This window comes from Bombus flavifrons, chromosome 18 (genome assembly GCF_040668555.2).
Source record: "Bombus flavifrons isolate JBK064 chromosome 18, iyBomFlav1_principal, whole genome shotgun sequence".
Taxonomy (NCBI): domain Eukaryota; kingdom Metazoa; phylum Arthropoda; class Insecta; order Hymenoptera; family Apidae; genus Bombus; species Bombus flavifrons.
Window position 1 is genome coordinate 1,171,125 of NC_138459.1, and position 22,583 is coordinate 1,193,707.

Sequence of the window (22,583 nt, forward strand, 5' to 3'; positions counted from 1 at the left end):
AATCATTAAATTTTGGGTTTCTGTTCAATATTAACAACCAAATATGTGTACTTTTCCATCATTACAATACTAAGTGCTTAATATTAATTGTGTATTTCTTGTTTATCGTTTATCTGTTATTCATCATTCGAATAAACTTGGATTGCTAATCGCAAGGAGCTTATACACAACTAACAAGCAGAAACACTAGTATGACGATCAATCGATTGGAGTTCGATCATGGATTAGGAGTGGGAAGAGAAAAAGACCCCCTTTGTGAGATCTCCGAAGAATTTCTCAAGAACCAATCCCAAGATAGTTCGAGCTAGATGGGCCTTCGAGGCAGTTGAGCTTGGTTTCAGTGTAAACGGTTCCATATATTTGTATAGAATCCATTTTTTACGTGGCTGGGTCAATTTAGCTTACCAGTGGAATTGGTTCCGTATGAATGCATTGAAACAAATACCCTTGGATTGATTTAGCTTGCCGGAAAAGCTCTTAGTGCCGGGCAGTCCTTCACAGTCTATTTGCCAAAAGTCACCACTGCTTTCCCTACTTTGCGGCCAGATTCCTTGAACAAAGTCTTTGTTCTTTGCCAATGCAGCATTATGCCGCTTGCCATTACTGAACTATCTCACGCCTATGCACGTATTTATATAGCGCGTAGCTCAGTAACTTCGAGTCGTCGACTTTTCAAACGTTCACTGAAGCGCCTTGGCGAGGTTCTTAAGCCGAATGTATACTATTCCTCCAAAATGAAACAGCGTAAATTCGGCTTTACTGAAACCTGACCATAAATTAAATAGCCCGGTTTTAAATAATCGTAAGACCAAATACGGGCGAGCTATTTGACATTACATATATCGCCTCGAAAATACATTACTGCTAATATACGCACGCTAAAAATTTTATCAAAATGGGTTAACGTTTCTATGCACAGGCGATGGAAAATGGTGAAAATAGTAGTTTTTCACGACTACCCGCCTATTACTGCAATAAATTTAAAAATATCGATCCATACCACTCGTTTCTGCATCAACCGATTTCGATGAAATTTCAGCACATACAGGGGCTACAGATCTAAGAAGATTTAAGGGGTGATTTCTGAAGCTAGAATAATATATATACCAAAAATTGAAAAAATGCGATTTTAGCTTTGTTTTTAGTTGTCGATTCTTAAAAATCAAGGGAGACATCCCTGTGCGCGAACAAACTTTCTAACACGAACGAAAGTAGGTCAAGTTTGAGCAGCTGGAACAGCGATCTCCAAATAGAACGATACATGGCCAGTAGCTTGCCTCGTACAAGTAGAGAAGAAGATTATGACATTCGGAAACGTAAATCATCCTGCGCGACGTTTCGTATGAAAAATCGCAGATTAAACAATTAAAAAAATCATTAAAATCTATAACAGATCTAAAATACAATCTATAATATCGAAAACCGTTTCATGAAATTTTCGAGGAAGGAGGATTACTGTTTCCTCTAATCCTTTGCCTCTATAAATAATTAATAAATAATAACACAAACAATGTTTATACAAATTTCACACACGCACTGCGATCGTCCTGCCCGCGGGTATCCACAGAAAAATCACATATGCATTAAGTATTTTTGAGGTGCTACTAAATGTGATCGAACACTGTCTTGCATGAACCAAACACACTTTTCACACAAATTACTGACGATGATCATGATCATGTGCAATGGCGCATTATAATATTCATATCTATTTGATCACATCACTCTCTACGACTTTTACGATGTAAGCTGCTGCCCATTTATCGTTCGATGTGAGGGTTCCTGTGTAGCCGTTGCTTAGGCTGACCTAATTTCGTTCGCGTAAAGTTTGCTCGCGCACAGCAATATTTCGATTAATTTTTAATTTGCAATAATTAAAGGACAAAGCCGAAAATGCATTTTTTTTTATTCTGGATGTCCATCTTATTTTAGCCTCAAGAAAAACCACCTTAAATTTTTTTATATCTGTAGTCGAACATCCTGTATGTAACTGACATAAATCTACAGAACATATTTGGGTAATTACATAGTGAAACTGTAGAACCGTTACGTTCCCTCCGGTTTCAATGACTTTTTAATACATGTCTGAGACATTCACAAAAAACAATCGGTATCAGAACAGTGGATTCTGCTTTATCATCGTGCATTCGTGACGGCGTCTGTATTGGTTACCAGCGGTTGGAAAGAATAACCTAGTCAAACCCTAACGTTTATAGTAAGGAGCAAAATTGAACACATACTCGGAGTTTTTACCCATTGTTTGTGTCGAGGTTATTAGATGTATGAACAGAGGAACGCGTGGATAAATTGTAAAGTAGAAAATATATTTTAACAGAAGTGTAAGTACAAGTAGGAATATAATTTGAGCTGATCCCGATCCGCACGCTAGCAGTGTTACCCTATAACTATCGTCGCCTGTCTACTGTCTATGGTCCCAGTCTATTGTCTATACGCTGTCGATGGCTTCAGTGCTTGAGAAAACTAAAAAGACCAGATGTAGGGTTTTCTTAGAAGTGGTGACCACTTCAAGAGTTTGCATATAGAATACGAAAAAAGCAAAATATATAGTGTTTTATATACCTAAAAAATTTTATCGTGCATGTTATAGTGATTCTTTCGATAAATAAAAATTGTTTTCGACGAATCAGTTTTGCACCGCAAGTAATTTTAAACGAAGATAGTAGTTTGTAAACTTAATATTTTGTAACCTCTAGAACACATTTTAACATGCTTGATGTAATATTCTCGCAATATTCCTGCGTGATGAAATACAATTGTCCCTGCTCTTGTTGCCATAAATCATTAAGGTTCATGGGGGAGCATCCTATCCATTTGCCAACTACATCAATGTATGTACTCAGGCGTTTTCTATAGGATTTAATTCTGAGCTTCGATCAGGTCATTCTATGGTTTGGAAGGGCTGAACCTGTAGCCAATTTTTCACATTCTTAATACTATAGGTTGTCTCAAAAGTTTCTTTCGTTTTATAAGAAGATAATAATGATGCTAACATTTTTTGTTTTATATTATTTTATTGAACTACGTATGATCTATTTCGTTATATTACTACAAAATGGGTCATGCACACTTTTGGGACAACCTGATACGATACTTAGGGTCGTTGTCGTGTTGAAATATGACGTCACTCTTTGATACCGACGTATTTTCAAGTGTTTCCAGTAAGTTTTCTTGTAATATGTCTTTATAGATGTATTGGTTCATCATTCCCTCGATTCGATGTAACGGACCTACACCGTATATTGTAATGCATCCTCATATCATAATCAAACCGTCATTGAATTTAATTGTTAGCTTAACATGACGTGGCAATAGACTAGTTTCACTTCTTTCCTTTCAGCACCACAAACGTCTATTCGATGAAAATCGATTTAGTTTAGATTTCTCAGATCAAATCATTTTTTTCCACTGTTTAATAGTCCAAATATTGTATTTTTTTGCGAAACGTAGGCAGGCCTTGATATTGTTTTTCGAAAAGACAGGCTTCTTTTTCTTTTCGATTATCATAAAATGAAATTCTTTTAGTGCTCTTCCAGCCGTCTATTTACTAATTTTCTTTAACATATCTAATAATTTTCTAATAATTTTGCAGTTATTGATCCGATTGTTGCAACTTCGGGTGTGATGTATCTTAATCCTCTCTTCTAATTAGAAGATAACAATTTCGGATGGTCTTAAAAAATGTAGGGACATCACTACAATATCGTTTCGATAAAAAAAGATTTCGCAAGCAACTTGTTTGGTGACAAACCATTTTTTAGTTGAAAGATAACACTATTCATCACGCTTCGCGATAATGACTTCATTACGAAATATTAAAGATTCTTTGATGTGTTTTACTGTAGAAACTACAACAGATTAATTGCTAATACAATTCTGATCCCGGGCATCAACATTAGTTGTTAACAAAGTTCATATTTATACTAGTTGATTCCGACAGCTCTCTTTGCGGTACAAAACTGATTTCACGAAAACAACTTTTATTTACCAAAACAATGATGATAACGTGAACTTATACAATACTATATATAGTCCTATATAATACTATATATTTTGCTTTTCTTGTGTTCTATATACAGACAATGAATAAAATACCATTTATATTAAAATGTTGAATGTGTGTTCAGTTTTGCTCCTTACTATATCTTCTGTTTATGTATGCGCACGAGGATGAACCGAGCTTAAGTAAAGCTGCGTGCACAACTGCATATGCGACACTGTAAGAAACGTCTATTATGATTAAAATAGAAATGAATATTATCAATGTATTGAGTCTGAGTTTGGGTTGAACTTTTTAAACTAGTCGGTAACAATTGCATGAGATGATTATAATATGCGAATAAATAATTGATATTATTTTACGAAATAGAATAACTTTTATTATTTTACGCAAAAGTTGCCGGTTTGCACTCACTTGGTTAAAAAATTAACGCATACTCGAACGTAATAAATATATTGATAATATTAATTTTTAATTAATATGTAACAAATATTTCTTACAGTTTCGCAGATGCAGTTGTGCGTACAGCATTACCCATGTTCGTGCTTTCATATAAGGATGCCGTTATTTAAATAATTCAAGACAATAAATAAATTCTTACTGAATAAGTTGTCCATATTCTCGAATAGCTATGGTAATTTATTGGTGTTGCATTATATATATGGTATTTCATTATAAATTGAATTGCCCTGCTTTATCTATCTGTTTTTACAAGTTGAGACGTGAAGACCTGTTTCATTATTAACCGTATTAGTATACATTATTAGACAAGAAGCTATATAAATTCTTGGATATCTACAACAATTACGGAAAGTTGATAGGTTTTTGATTAGCCAAACAGCGTTTCATGGCATGATGAATTTGCACTAAATGCAACAAATGAATGATGAAGATATTATGATACTTATTGTATCAAAGGTCGAAATAGAAAACGTATGAAGACATCTATAAATTAGTGCTTACAAAAATAACGTTTCACAATATACATCTTTGTGTATAAACTGCTCGCCGCTTCATTTCGTACCGTATAACACTGGGACTACCTCAGTAAGCACATCCTCGCGAACAGCTGTCGATTCTACGTAACATTCACGAAAACATTCTACGTAAACAGGAAGTGAAAACAAAATTGTCGAAACGAAACTGAAGTAATCGAATTATTGAAATAAAAATGGGGGGAAAAAATTTAACAAAGATCGTCTTGTGACTGGGCAATGAATTTTTGGCAGAATTCAGCGCATAAACAAGGAGATGTTTATTATATTAATTTCCGATCGGAGTTTCACCACTTTAGTCACCGTTATTAAAGAACAGAGCAAACCAGTATGCCAGTTATGTCTGACTGTTGGAATTCGTATAAATACTTAAACGAGGAAGGATACAAACATCTAGCGATGAATCATAGAATGAACTTTGTTGATACGGAGAACGGTGCTCATACATAAAACATAGAACGTATTTGGCGGCGAAAAACGGGAACTAATAAATGATTTCCTGTTACAGATCTCGCAAATATAACTTGAAATTAATTCCAATTTGATTTTAAAATTAACGATACGATTAGATACGAACGATAGATTAATCTAACCAAGACTCAAAAAAGCTACGTATCGTTAAATATACATATGTATAGTAATAAAAATATTTTTATGTATATCTCGAAAACTAAAGTCGAGCGACTGCAACATGTAGAGGAAAAAGTTGTTCAGAATGACCTTGACAACATGCTTCAAGGTCATTGGAATCGACGAGTCGCCCCTGTTCCATATAATTTCTTATATTTTTGCATACATAAAAAATTCGAAAAAACTACGCCAATTGTAGAAAAGTTATTCTGTTTTAAGAAATGTTGGAAGATTTTCGTGAACCAACGTATGTATCGTGTTACGTAAGTTATCGACACGTTTAATACACACTGTGTGGACACTGTATATACACGTCGAACGCAGTTAACTGGTTAAAAACAGCGAAATCTCGACCGAACAAGAAGGCCATTATCATGATTGTGTTAATTTTCTAAACTATTTCATTTATTAGTATTCGTTTATATCGTAATATGTTGAATTCGTTGGAGCGTGTATTCACCTCTTCTTTGTTTGTAATGAACGGTTATGTAGTCATCTGAAAATGAGATTAGATATTAATCTCAGCTCCTTGTGATTTTCTGATAGTTTGCTTGTTTTAAGAATTGGAATTCTTATTCGAATAATATTTTAATGCTTTTTAATCTATTCTAATTTATAATGTTTCGTTATTTAAGCAAAGATTCTAAGACACGTGTTTCGATATTAATATTGAAATAAAAAAGATTTGTTCTTTGAGAAGTGACGGTATTTTTTTAGTTAGAATTAAATTGCAGTAGATTTACATGAAAATGTATTCACGGAAAAACTGTAAAACTGCAAGAAGCCACTGAATTTAATTTGTGACAATACGAAATGTTATTCGAAAAATCGCAATGTCAATCAAACAAAATTAATTTGAAAAGAAAGTAGAAGAATGATAACCTTTAATGAGATAGAGGTAATTTATGTTAAACATTACTGATAGATCACTATATCATAACATTATTACGTGTATATTATTCGTTAGACTAGTTAAAAGAAAAAAGAAAAAAGAGTAGGAAAATACTGCTGAGCATTTTCGTAATATTAATCGCTATTACAACTTTCAATTGTTTCGTATAAGCATTGAAGCTGCGCAGTACATATTTGCCACACAAACTCACCGCTTCTGTCTGCACGATGCAACGAGTCGTACATTTTCTTATACCATTTTGTTTGATTATTCTCCTTGACTTCCTAAAATTTTAGTTCTTTAATCAAATGATGCAAACATGAAGAAAATTCATTAATTCTAAAATAAAAGTCAATGAGGTTTCTTATTCATAACAGCAGGATGTTAAAAAATGTTAAATATCATAGCTAAACGCATTAGTTTTAAAATGGCATAGTAAATGATTTTCGTGATTCAATATTATATGTACATATGTATTTTAATTGAATCGTTTTTGCGTCATTGAATCATTTAAATAATTTTTTCTCGTATACAGCATTCGACTGAGAAAAACGCAAAACTATCGTAATAACAGATCTTCGGTAATTTTGGTACTAGTATATACTAATTACTTTTGTTCTTAATTTTGTGTATGATAAGAAATTTACTTTTAGAATTTAAAATTGCATAATTCATTTTGCAGATATAAGATGTGTCTCAACAATTTTGAGTACTTTAAAGTTTACCCCTTCAAAGATATGGAAAAATTTTATTTACAGAATTTTTATGATGTAATGGAGCTATAAGACATGCCAATAATAATTCTTACTTCATCAAATGAAAGATTTCCAAAATTTTGAACGTCATTTTTATCTAAGAAATAAATTAATTAATAATTTATACGTAATAAATTATATTCTTTGAATTAATAAAGGATAATATATTGCTTTGTAAATAAAGATTTTCCATGCATCTAGATCTAACGAAGATATTCCAAGTAATCAAAATTTATCGAGACACCCTACATATATGTACATATTACACAAATCCTGATATTTATTTAATCCCACACTGTGATGTAAAGATTTTAGTATTTATAAATACGGTGCGGTTCATAGAATAAAATTAAATTTTATGAAAGTAAATAATAATGTGGAAAAATTACTTGTAATTGATCAACTTAATTATACAGCAGACGTTCATATGAATGTGACAGTTATAAATATTGTACATGATCCTCTATAACACTATGTGACATGTAAATAAAATACCTTAACGTTTAAATTTTATTTTTATTATATTAATATAATATTAATTAGTATTAATTAGTATTATTATATTAATATTAATATTAATTTATTAATAATATTCATTATTATATTAATATATTAAATTAATATAATAAATAAATGTATATTTTGCTATTATTAATCAATATTTTATTTATTAATTATATTTAGATTTTATTTCAATTGTTTATCACTAGACTGCAGATGTTCATATAAAATTTAAATATGTAAAGATTTACAGAATACATATTATTATAAAAAAATATATAAAAGTAGAGTATTTGTCATAATATTTAAGTAAATGGAACAAATTTCTGTATTCAATTTAAAATTGCATAAACATTCGTAGTATATTTATCACTATATATATATTTATATTAGTTTAAAATTATACAAAACTATACAAACGAAAAGAAATCTAGTTATAGAGGATTGATATAAGCATATATGGAAACCAAGTTATTAAGAATTATTTGAGCTAAAATTTAATATTGCAATAAAAGAATCATATTTTAAATTTAGTTGTTTCTAAATAACATAAGATACACAGTAAAAAGTCAGTAATACAGTAAGGGATTAATAATATGTTTAAAGAAATCTTAATACATTAATGAACCTAAATTCTAAAACTTTTCACTAACTCTTAACCAGTGACGGATGCAGAGACCTACCGATCTTAAAACGAGAGGAATACCCTCCTTAGATGTTGGGCCAATACCATTGAATTTTCGAGGACTCAAATCGGCCATCTTCTTTGGCGGTTCATTTTCTGTTTCTGGCTCGCTCTCGTACTCTTTCTTCACGTTGTAAACTGAGCGAACATCAGCTTAATTTCATAATGCGGTAACCGGGAAAGACTCGTTTCACACGAATTTTATCGAGAATGTAAAGAATGATTTATCACACCACGCGTAACGTCAACATTCACGGGAATTCTTCACACAACACAGGATGAAAGTAAATTACACTTTAAAAAGTAATTCACGGGTGAATCCACGAAACAGAGTTTATAGATATGGTTAAACTCAAATTACGTGCTCGGTACACGTCATAAAATATATATTGGACGGTTGCGAATCTATGAAAAATGTACTCACTGATCTCGCCTGGACTAATTATCGGCTTTTCGTCGCTCGGAGGTCGTTTTATCGTTTCGGTCTCATCCAGATAGGCTGCTCCTTTCGGTAATTGACCCTCTAAAATTGCGTGAAATAATAATTATTTTCGTATAAAAATTAGTAAGTAACGTTATAGAAATAAAATAACTTTCTTAAGCGTAAACCAATTATATAAAAAGGATATAATGTTAATAATATATAAGTTAATGTTCGAATAGAAACGAAAGATTATTACGTGATGCAAGTTCAATATTGCGTTTACAAATTATAGAGATAATATTTCGCTTGGAACAGATAATTTGTTTGAAAACATTTATTATATGTAATATACAGTGCGATAGAAAAGGTTCGCATACTTAAAGGACTTACAGTACCTAGGAATAAAAAATGTCTAATCGATATAAGTCCTAAAAGCAATGCTCTCGGTATAAAGTCAATTTTTATTATTTACTAGCGTTCTGTATCACAATTCTCTTCGCGACACATTTAATTTACACAAAAATTCAGGATGCACTTATAGTACAGATCTTCATAATTGATATTCCATATATCTTCTCTCTATTGCTACATACATCTATGGATCATACATCAATGTACAATTTCAAATATCCTTTCCTTGCCACGTATTCTTACAACGCGCATTTTCTATTCGTTACCATAAGTCCAACATATTATTTATCGATTATGAGTAGGCAAAAGTCTTTAAGCATTCCTACATAAAGAATCTAGAGGATTTAAGTCAGACGATCAAGACCATTCTGCCGGATTTCCTTGTCGCATCTACCTTTTTCCAAGGGTTTGATTTAGACTTCAACTTAGCCATTTATTAACAGGCTCTGATTTAAAAATTCAAGAAGAATCTTTCTTGATGCCTTGATTCAATAGTTGCGTAAGGATTTTCATGTGATCATCCATAGCTATTATGAGAATTTGTAACCCCATTCCTGCTACCCAATTCAGCTACGTCAGTAAAGAGTACAATATAAAGGGTATGGTTCGGTGAATCGATAGTTGAAGGCTTTCGAGTTCTTAGATTCTGTTCTACCATCCTCAAAACACGTTCTTCCGTATCAACGATAGAAACAGAAACAAATCGCAGCCAGCCAACGTTAGTATGACATGACGCAAAATAATCAAATTTACATACACGTTGTGAAAGCTTTTATGTTAGGAGATGGAATGTGGCTGTTGGCATTTTTCTGCGTACAAGTTACGGGTTGCATGTGTTCCTATTGGCAAGGTCACGCACAAAGTACATATTAGTCATTTCCATATTAGAAAAATAATGGACATTATTGACAATATAGGAATAATGAGTACCGAACTGGGCGAATACTAAAGATTCTTTGTTGATATTAGTAATAACCTTGTGTTTACAACATTGTACTCGTAATGAACACTTCTAATTTCTCTTTGTCAGAAGCGAGACGTAATCAGGATATGGAACGCTAATAAATGATAAAAGTTGATTTTACATTGAAAAGGATTTTAGGATTTTAGAATAGAATTTCATTGATTAGACATTGTCTTATTTTAGATTAAACTCTCAGTAAGTATTATACACACTTCAAATGTGAGACTTATCATCCTCTATATAATTTACTTGATTATTATGTGCATCAGTTTCATAGTGTATGAAGTATAAGTATGAGTTTTGTGAGTTGTGTGAGTTTCATGTACAAAATATAGAATATAAATATAATACATTTATATAATATTAAGTAATTATATGTAATATTATATGTATAATATATAATTGAACATATATATATAATTAAAATAGAAAACTATATATACAGAGAGTCATGTACCTTACTCGGAACCCGTGAAACAAGCGCAAGAACTCGGAAAATGGCAACATTGATCTAATAAAAAGACACATGAATTCCTTAAACTTAACATAATTGCTGAAATTAACGGTTGTATTACAATATTCTAACAATACATATTATTCTAGCCTTCGTTCACATCCTATTAAAGTTACTCTTACTATCTCACTTCTTTTCATAGTGTGTTGCTACATACGTACTTACTGTTAGTAACGTCGTTATCCTACAGTCCTGTGTGCCAGCTTTATCTACTAACATTAAGATGTTGATGCATTTTACATGTCGCTCGTACTCTAACGACTTTATAATACACCCGCTTTCATTTTTCTAGAACATGTATATCTTAAATTTATCCCATTCCTCATTTCATCCTTTAGAAAATAATCCTTCCACTTGATGTTTTTGTTCGACTCGTTACATTTTCCTTCCTAACTCGGTCAATTGTAGCATTGCTATCCGTTTTTGATCAGACTAATCTATACTTGTTTTCTAAACCTAGATTGTCTATTAAACTTACAATCCATTTAACCTAACTATCACATATTGCTATAAGTTGTACTTCGCACCTTGAAAAAGCCACCAAATGCTGTTTCTTGCTCTTTCTACTCACTAAGCTGGTCACTATTTTTATTGAGTACCCACTGTAGGATTTTGCGTCCGGCGTAACGCTCCAATTTGCATCTGTGGTCGCGTTTATGCTATACCCTACTCTTCTGTAGTGAAATCTACGATCTTTGGTACCTGTACCTCCTCGACGCCTTTAAATGGATTTAGGGTCTTGGCTGTATTGGAATAAGTTGCCTATACAGAACGATATGTTAGGCCCTGAGCCTACAAACAGATCCCCAAGCATTTCCCGATATATCTGCGTATCTACCGTTGTAGGATTATCGTGAATGTCTAAATTTTGTTGTGAAACGATCGGTGTCTTTACTGGATTGCACTAATTTGTATTAAGAATCTTATCTGTATAACCTGTCTGAAACAAACTTAATCCTAATTCATTCTCCTCGATCTTCATGTTTAAGAAATTAATATTTTGGTTCTGAAGTAACTCTATTTGCTTATTAATTCCTCTTACTGCCATAGGATGTCATATATTAGAAATAGTTCCAATTTCCTTGACTATATTAACATGCTTATGCGCATACACACACAACATATGCATATAGTAATATTATACTATTTCTATCCTAAATTTTATAAACGCGTGGGTCTTCCTCTAATCTTGGCATTCCTAAATCATTCGTTCCTAAGAACATTATTTATGTTTTGATTTCAGTGATATCCTAGCTGGGGTAGTCCATATATACTTCTATTCAACTACAGGCTTTGTCTCGAGCCTTTGTAAATCCTGGGAGTTATTCCACATTATAACATAAACTTCTTCATTTATCTTATTATGTAAATATGCGCATTTTACATCAAACTGTTTTATTTTTAAATTATGTATAATGGCTGATGCTGATATAGCCTTAACAGTCTCTAGTTTTATTACCAGTGCAGAGGATACTTCACAATGTACTCTTAACTTTAGCTGACAACCAACGCCTACCGATCTATTTTTATACAGTAGTACTTTGTTGAGGACACGGAATTTGACATGGAATATCTACTTGCTCTTTATAACTCCCATGTGAGTTTTTCTCGGTACCAAGTTCCACGCGTTACGCTGCTCCATGGACATTATTTATTCATTCATCGCCTTCTTCCAGGTTTCTGTTTCTCCTGAAGTTATTGCCACATCTTCATTGTTAGAAATCAATATGTTACATAACATCACATTATTTGCCTGTTCCATTTCCCTATTCCTCGCTTTTGTCTCCTTTCTTTTGTTTAAAACTTATTCTATGTTCTAAATCTGGTGGTTTTTCCTTTATATGTTATCTCATGTAATTCCTGTTCTGTACAGTATCATCACACAGACTATCACTATCTTCCTGCTGTTCATTCTCTACGTCCTCTTCCATGTCTTCAATCAACGGTGTTATCTGTTTTTCATCCTCACAGTATTCTTTTGTGCTTCCTTCAACATATCTTGTTTTCCCCAAGTCACTTTCATATCCACTTTCCTGTAACAGCTTAGAACCGCTGACTTTTTTATTAAACTTTACCGCCCTCGCCACCTATATTTCCTTACTTTTCGGATCATATATTCTGTAAGCTGTTCTTTACATATACTTACAGATATTCTCTTTGCTCTTTTATCTAACTTATTTCTTGCCTCTTTGGGTATATAATAGTATGCGACACTCCTAAATATCTTCAAATACAAAGCAGTCGGCTTCTTACCTACTTACTCTTCTAGCGGTGTTGCCATTTTGTTTACACCGGTTGGCGTTATATTTCTGGTACATGCTACAGTCACGACTACTTTTGTTCAAAAATCTCCCAAGAGATGCGCGTCTATCAGCATCGCTCGCATTTTGTCTTCCACAATTTTTCATCATTTGTATTCCAAAAGTGTTTACACTTTCTCTACTCCCCAAACGTTTAAAACTAAATCCCTTGAAACAAATGAAAAGGCTAGAATGAAACGTATTATAAGAGAATAGTAATAAAATCATGAATTAGTAATTATATTAGGTTGTCCGGAAATTTCTTTTCGTTTTTTTAATAGCAGGTAAGTATAAAATATATTTCCTCCTGTGTACTTTTCTTAAATAATGTACGATCCTTTCTCTTCTACCACATTTTGCCATCTCTCCGGGAGCCTCGTAATGCCATTTTTCACTGAAAGGGCACTTATCTCGACTCGACCAAGATCGCTTACGCGCGGTGTTGTCGTAGAGAATTCAACTTTCACGCCCAGTAATAAAGTGTTTTAAAAATGGCTCTCTTTTGTTGCGTTGAATTAGCAAATCGCATGTCGAGATTCGATTTAGGGGATTGCTCTCCGACAGTTGATGGAGAACCTACACTTCGTAACGATTAACGTACCCCAGCTTTGTTAAATGCTCATGAATCGTTGTTCGGGGAATGTTTAAAGTATCTGCTATCTCACGAACGCTAGACCTTGGGTTTTCATCGAGGTAGGCCTTGATAAGATCAGTATCAGTGGTGGATGGACGTTCGCTGCGATCTTCATCTTTCAGATTAAAATTTCCGGCTCTAAACCTCCTAAAACAATTCCGGGCTGTTTGAACAATTATAAACCGATCACCATAAACGTCACAAATCTCCTTTGCAGTGTTTTTAGACGTACTGTCTTTTTTAAAGCAATGAAACATAACGTGACGAAAATGCATCTTTTGGTCTTCCATATTTCATCACGCAAAGAACTCGATACACTTTCTACTGACGTCGAGAACTGTTCTCTTGCCTTACCAGAGGATAACTAGCGACCACACGATTGACGGTAGAGTGATCTGGTGGTTTGTTACTTAAGCAGAACGAAATAAGGCTCCGAGCGGCGAGCGGGAAAAGAACTTTCCTGACGACCTAATATTATCATATAATTTTATATTCTAAGGAATTCATGTGTTCTATATTGGAATTTAACTTCCAAAATCCATAACATATATGGTTATTATTACAATCATACATCGATTTTAAATCAGCCGTCTGTCCGAAAAGTAACTATGTACAATATTATTATTCACATTCTCACAAACATCTAGACTCTTCTTTACTTCGTTGAGCTAGGATAATTCATCATTAACATGTTAAATATTTTCTTTTATATACGTTGTAATTTAAAATTTGTTAACGACCGCATTCTATAAATTAGTCGCTATTATCTGGTTTCGAATTGCTCTGCTATGAATACATTGAGTGCAAGAATGAGAAACGAGGGAGCACGTGAGATACACCTTATAGAATTCATGTTCAGACAATTGGAAATTCTTTGTAATAACTTTTTAAAACCCTACAAAATTTGTAATTCATGTAACTCGACATGGCTGAGCATCTGTAGCCTGGTGTTGTAAATATTGATCGCGACGATATCAAGTAAACGAGCGAAAGGGACAATTCATTCGTCACTCTTCACGATAACCGACCATTACTTGGTCGGAGCTAATTTTCAAAAACACCATAAAGGATCCCGATAATTGTATTCGAGTGAATCGCGTGTTCCGAGATAAATGGATATATAACAATCATTTTTGTTCCAATTTTAAAAAATGTTATTCTGTTTTTTTTTCAAAGATGTACGATTACGAGTGACAGTAATTGTATACATTTATAAATGCCTCATAAAAAAGAAATAAAAAATATATAAAAAAGATATATACAATAATCATTAAATATGTATATATAACATATAATTGTCATATAATTGTTTCGTATATGCAATATAATGTATAACATGTAATTATATAACACATTTAATATTTATAAAATTATATAATATATATGTTTTATATACATATGCTATTTAATGATTATTACTATTATATATACATTCTTTTTATATACTTTTTATTTCTTTTTGTTCATACATTTATAAATTTATATTACTGTCACTCGTAATCGTACATCCTTTAAAACAGAAACTTTTTTAAAATGAAACCAAAAGAGTTGAGTTGTTCTGAAAAGTTGAAAGGATTAATTTACTAGATGACGTATAAAAGAATTTCGAAAAAATCGCAATTGGTTGGAATTGCGCAGAAAACAGTACAGATGGGTTTTTACAACTTTCATATCTAAGACTGCAATGAAGATTTTAAACATGTGTTTTGTAGATTTATATCAGTTATATACATTTTATCGAAATCGGTTAGCGTTGCTATGTGCTACAAACGATTAAAAATAGTGAAAATCGCAGTTTTTTACTAGCACTACTTTCAGCTTATTACTGCAATAAATTTGAAGATTCCGAAGGCTACGGCTTGTTTCTGCATTAAGCGATTTTGATTAAATTTGCAGCTTATGTATATGTATACATGTAACTGACATAAATCTACAGAACGTATTTCTTAAATTTTTATTACAAGCTTTACTATTTTACTACTTCACTATGTTCTTTGCAATTGCAATTAAATGTAATTTTTCGAAAAGCCCTTTGCACGTCATTTAGTAAACTAATCCTTCCAACTTCTCGAAAAAGCTCAAGTTGTTTGATTCAATGTTAAGAAGCTTATTCTGTTTCGAGTACGAACAAATTCGAGTACGTGCAACTGTACATGTAAATAAAAGCGAATAAATAGTAATAATAACAAATATAAAAATATACATTAAAATTTTTTTTAATTTCTTAAATAAAGCTATATTTCCGCGTGTTATATTTAAACGTTCTTTCGTATTATTTTAAAACATTATTATTCGTTCTTTTTTTATATGAAACTATTTTTTACGTTTAGGTTTGTCTTTCACCTCTTGCTTTCTGAAGCAGCGTTATAGTTGGATTCTGGGCACGTGGCAGATGAGGTGTTGAACTTAATGAACTTAATCCTTGCGAAGGTGCTGAATGCGAATTGACAATTCGCGTACTGCTGTCATAACAACTTCGTGACGTTTCTTTCTTTTCTTCTTCCGTCTCCCAAGGTGGTGGAGCCTCCTGTGTACTCTGACAAATGATATGAACGGAGAAAAAGCGTTAATAATAAATTGATATAAATTTCTAAAGCAATTCCGATTTCTATTAACACTCGTGTTGTTAAAACATTCGTACAACTAATGGCTAATAATAATAAATAGACTTAAATGATTTTAAATTTTCGAAAACTCAAAAGTAGCTGAATCCTAATTTTAATTCAACGATGTATGTAATACATTAATTATGTAAATAAAATAAATTTTCACAAATCTCGAAATATTATACATTACCATACATGAATATTCGTGTATAGTCAAATATCCCTTTGAAAATAAATGAGAGATTATTAAGCGATCATGTGCATGAACAACATACGAAACTAAATATTTGAGAAGGTATCTCAAATAAGTAAGCGTCTACTGCAAAAAGTTATAAACCAATAGTAATGAGTAGATGTCGAAAAAAATTCTATGCTTTTAAAAGTTCTGTAACATCGATGAAGGATACATAATAAAGAAATTATTGAAGGTTTTCAACAATAAAGGTTATTTCTGAAAAATTATACTAATTTACAAATTTATTCTTTGGTCCTTTCACCAATGAAAATACAAAAAATGTGTTTGTTCAAAAAGTGCATTTACGGCACTATATTACTGGTATATTATATATATATTGTTGTACGGGTTTCAGCAAGGAAACAATGTGATTATAGACACTTGAAGTTTCTTTGAGATGTATTTAAAACAAATAGAAATTTCCAGGGGCGGGTAGACCTAATAATAGCACAAAATTCTTTCATACATCTGATATTATAAATAAATACGTAAATATAATAAACCTTTAAGTAACGTTATATTTCGATCGTTTCAACGAACGTTTACATTTCGTATTTTTAGTGGGGTGGAAACGAGACTATTAAATCTCGTTGAATTTTGTGGGCGAACGAAATGGATCGTAGCATATGTCTCTTGATAACTTACTTCTTGCTGCGCTGGTTTTTTTCGGCTCAGAATAGGGCTTTCGAATTGCACCGGTCGAAATTCCTTTTTTTCAGGAACTGGACTGGTTCCGGCGCTGGAAGGCGTCCAGACAGGAGGGATTCCAGTATCCTTTGGAGGTTCTTTCTGTCCAGGACTCGGTTCCTTCGGGGGTGGCGGTGGCTCGCTTCCAGGTGACCAAACGCCTAATAGCAAATATTCGTATTAGTAAATTATAGTTATTAATATTTCGTACTCATAATTGTTAGACTGTAGATATTTATACATATTCATATTTTTATGGACACATTTAAAAAATGAAATGTGGGTATAGACAATTGTTTCACTTACTAAATAAAGTACTATACTTTAGGTATTTTATATATTTCGATATATTATTTTATATCAATATGTAAATGCACTGATAATATATAATGCATCAAATATATAATAGTAATAATAAAATATATACTGCATTGATATATTATGCATTCTCTGCATTTTTTCATTTTCAAATTTCCTATAAATCCATAAAAATCCGCAATCTAATAATTGTCATTTAACGTAATGTTAAAACTTGCACATTAATTACGGAAAAAGTATAAATACAAACGAAATACGTGTTAAAAAATAATTTATCATGTAAAAATTATACAATGGATTGTAATTTATTGAAATAAATTGTATTTATACTAACATATACAATGTGTGTGTGTGGGCGCGCGCGCGCGCGCGCGTGTGTGTGTGTATTATTAGAAATTTTGTGATGAAAAGCAAATATTTACCGAAAAACTTACAGTCGGTTTTTCAACAGTTCCTACGAAATGTTATATAATTCTTGTTATGTAAATGTTAAATGTATTCTTCTAATTTTTTCCTTTCCATGCTTGAAAAATACGACTTGAAAAATTGAAATATTTCCGAAACCCATCGAGTAAACAGGAAGTCCACTTTTCCAATGACCATCTCTAATAGATCTCTAGCTATGTACTCGGAAATTTTATAGGGTGGTTTTCGAAATGCTCTTATGGATTTGCACGAGTCAGCAGGTTTAACGTTCAATCTACCATTTCCTTTGCAAAACATCGCGTAGGGTTGTTTACGTCTCTGAATACTATGGTCTTCTTTGAGATTGAGTATCACTGTATGTCCCGCTGTTTGCGCTGACCTCCTTTCGTTCAATAACTAAAATAACTAAGTCAATAACTAGTCAATAACTAAAAAACAAAATCGAAAACTCAATTTTTTTATTCTTGATTTTCGTCTTATTTTGGCTTTAAGAATCACCTCTTAAATTGTCGGAAACCTGTAGCCGAACAACCTGTATATCGATTCTTCGAAACATTCTGCCTAACAAAGCATAAAGGTACATTGTTCTTCCCATGCTGATTTCTCATTCCATTAGATAAATCGATTCTAGAAAAGGACGGAAGAAATTTTTGGGCATACATGCTGACGACGATAATCATTCCCTCATTCGTACTTCGCGTGCAATTTTGAAATGGTCATTAACCGTTCAAGTTCTGTTCCAAAGATTTTGCCCCTCTTGTGAGATTCATTGGAATTTTAATTCTTGAGAGTAATAATAGAATATGTGTTTTTGCGACAGATTTAAATTTTGAATATTCACTACGCCACAAAATTAAAGGACCACTGAATTTGTTGGAATACAACGATATTAATCGCGTACAGATGAGGTGATCGATCGATCGGATTCTTCCCTTCGTTACCCAGCGCTATCCCCACTAGCGTGCGTTCGTTAGATGTACCGCGGCTGCTAGCGCGTGCATGCTCTTCCGAGAATTCGGCGGAAGAAGCATAAGGATATGGATGGAACATTCGGCACGTCGGTGTCGCGCTTTGACGGCATAGCGCTTTGTATCGCGAAGCTGCTGGAAGGTTCCGTGACACGTGCCGCTACAAAGACATCTACACAGGTCACACTCATTACTGCATAGAGAATGGGAGTTCAAAATCTTTTCAAGGGCCATGGATCACTTAGTCAGTCTGAGAATAACTAGCCAACTGTCAACATTCATAACGTTTACTTGTATTTTACTATAACTTTGTTTAATAAAAATCATATAGTATTGTTTCAACACAAACATTGTGTCTTCCACAGTTTATTAATCTTAATTCCAAGATTCAATTCTAACAGAATTTTTAAATTTTCAATATTCACTACGCCACAAAATTAAGGGACCTCTGAATTTTGACCGAAAAATTGTCAATATTTAAACTGCTGTAACTTCATAAAGAAAAAACTCTCTACCGCAGTTCATTTTAAATGGGGAATTCTTTGCTTTCACAGTCTTGAACTTAATCTTTTCAAAGATCCTTTTTTGTTAGAAAACGCCTTGGAAAATTAACTTTTCTTCTCTTCTATTTAAATTTTATAAATTCAAACGACTGTACGGAGTTTAAAAAATTTTCTTGGAGTTCGTTTTAAGGTGATTTTATAAATGGAAATCTCTCCTTTACAATATCCTCTAAAAAGTTGGTATACGATTCTTTTCGTCGTCTCATCGCATTTAGAGCAAAAGGTATGCAGCTAACATTGGAATAATTCAAAATAAACAATAAGATTCCGTGGTCCAACTTGTGCCTCGTGTAATGTGTATGTTTAGAATGCTTCTAGCGTATGTGTGCTTAGTATCAGTGCGTGTGTGTCAAGCATGTGTTCAGTGCACGTGTAGTATGCGTGTTTATAGTACGAGTATTTAGCGCTGAGTTTAGCATATTTAGAAACGAATATTACCCCTTAGTTGCCTTATCACTTCTTGGCATCATTCGTTTATACTAATACACAACATGTTAATCGATTACACATTAATTCTTATTCTTGAACAACGCCTACAAAATCTGGAAAAACATCTTCTAGTGATATTGGATGCATTGGGATTGGAAGATGCACTTCGGAGGGTTTGAAACAGTTTCCCCTAAGAATTAAAGGACGCTGTACGAATATGCACGAACGATGCCAAAAAGTGACAAGGCAATGAGAGGACAAAGCCGAATTTATTGTTTCACTTTGGAGGAATGCAACATTCATCCGCCCTGTCTCTACAAAGGAAGTGTAAATTCGATTTAATACTCGTTTCCAAACACACTATACTCGCACACTACAGAAGCATTACTAAACACACGCGCTTATCATACATATCACAAACAAGGTACAAGTTCTACGTAATTTCAAACACTATGCAATTCCGTGGTACATCTTGGATAATTACAATGTTAGCGGATACTTTTCATTTAAAGTGTGATAAAACAGCGAAAAAGATCGTATATCAAATTTTTATAAGTCGTTGTAAAGGAAAGACTTTTCTTAAAAGTAAAAAGATAAAATTTCTATTAAAATCAACATTTATTTGTTCTTCATCCTTTAAACATAGTTTATCCTCTGATTTTTAACCGATAGAATGAAACAAAGTTACTATGGCGGGAAGATAAATGGTTAAATTCATAAATTTGTTAACTGAAAATAAAAAGACGAAATTTCTGTTCTGTTACAGTTACCGTAGGACAAATGAGTTAAGTACATATATATGTTAATAATTGAATATTCAATTACAATATAATTAAATATATGAGTTATTTCCTAATATTTGAAGTAAAAATAAAAGAGACAAAAGAAACGTTTCCTTCGCATTAAAATTGTCAAGACAAAGTATCGTACATCATCATCAATGTAAATTTGGAAAAGAAATTCGGATAATATGGCAAATCAATGAGCAACATATCTTTAATTACAAGCAGTAAGAATACAATATATATAATTACACGATATAACAATAATTATCTGGATGTAGGAAACGTGAATAAAGGGAAGGAGAGAAATAGAAAAAAGAAGAGAAGGAGAGAAGAAGACAGATTGCACCGAACAAAATAAAAGAAGAAAATATGGCAAGCAAATTATGAAACAAGGTAATTCTTCTATTTTTTTGCGTTGATTATTCCTAAATATACATATAACTACGCAGGATATGATATATCGTGTCCATGTAGGATTTTGGTTCGAAGAAGTATGTTTATTAAATTTTAAAGAACGAAAATTGAACAAACCTAATAATTCGATGTTTTACAATTTAGCACAACACAATTCGATACAATTTGTATTGTACAATTTATACAACATAGCACCATAATAAACAACACGATTCAATACGTTTTTAAACAACTTCTTGCATAATACGTTGGTGCTCTGACAATTCTTGATTTGCGACTGATTATAATATAATTAAAATATATATATTTATTTATTTATTCATATAAATATATATATATGTCAGAGATGAAAGGACACTGGGGCCCTCCCTTTGGAATTCTTCGGAAAACCCCCAATATTTTAGTCTCTATAATTTGACTCGATTATAATTGTCCGAGATTTGTGATAGTGAGCTTGGGCTCGAGGCGACAAGTCGCTGAACGAAGCCGCGGTCACGGGATGAACGTTTTTAACTAACATAGGGTAATTCTATAGCTCTCCTAAAAAGAAATAGTTGTAGCGGCACGCGACAGTAAACATTCCAACGGTTTTTGTACCGTGGCTCGCCACACACAGACCCTATTCTTCGGGCAAGATGATTACCAGATATCGATGCATCTCCGCAGTACATGTTCAGCTAGCCTGAGGAGCTTAGAATAAATCTTAGGATTTAGTTAACTAAGGTCCTTTAAACGGACAAACAGTTTTTATCCTAACAATCCCTAAATCTACCACCTACTACGGGAGGATACGGGAAATCTGCTTTTCTCACGAACGACTCTTCCCGCTAACAACTTTCTCTCAAGGGCGGTTAGCATCCTACTTCAACCACCAATATAGAAATTAACAGGAATGTCTGTTTCCCTCACTTTCCGAACGAAGGCTTTCCTCGACGAATCCGATGATCTCGTGTCCTTAGACACACCCCATCATAGTTTTCCTCTGCAGCATCATCATGACGGAAAGTCATTCTCTTGTGAGGTCTCATTAGCGAGTTACATAGCGTCTTTACGCTCGGCGAATATTCTACGTTTTAACAAGGAGTTAGTTCGGTAATACTTGTACCAAAGCGCATTTTGTGAACCCGTTGACCGCGGATTCGTTATTGAACCTAGGATCATTGTCATTAGCATCTCGAGTATCTAATTACCACGGTTACTTGTCAAATTCTGCGATAATTGTATTTGTACTAGTAAATATCTTCTCTATTGCATAACAACAATGTCTAATTTAAATGAAGATTCGTTTCACGCCCCTAACCCTAATTGTAATGCGAACCCGACATATATATTTAAATATTTGTGAATTCCAAATTAGTAAATGTACACATATATGTATCTTCATTCTTTAGTTCATGTGTATGTATGTTAATGAGATATTTGTGTGGAA

The 22,583-nt window shown here is 32.8% G+C and overlaps 1 protein-coding gene across 1 annotated transcript in view; it reads right to left on the minus strand.

Annotated features, from left to right (window-relative positions):
* The window catches only part of CAP (Cbl-associated protein), a 413,875-nt gene that overhangs the window by 109,029 nt on the left and 282,263 nt on the right, over positions 1 to 22,583 (minus strand). The window contains exons 10-15 of the mRNA XM_069131258.1: positions 17,210 to 17,412; positions 16,067 to 16,259; positions 8,901 to 8,999; positions 8,475 to 8,614; positions 6,747 to 6,819; positions 6,104 to 6,139 (exon numbers count right to left, since the gene is read on the minus strand). Coding sequence (XP_068987359.1) covers positions 6,104 to 6,139; positions 6,747 to 6,819; positions 8,475 to 8,614; positions 8,901 to 8,999; positions 16,067 to 16,259; positions 17,210 to 17,412 — 744 coding nt within the window. The remainder of the gene's footprint in view (positions 1 to 6,103; positions 6,140 to 6,746; positions 6,820 to 8,474; positions 8,615 to 8,900; positions 9,000 to 16,066; positions 16,260 to 17,209; positions 17,413 to 22,583) is intronic.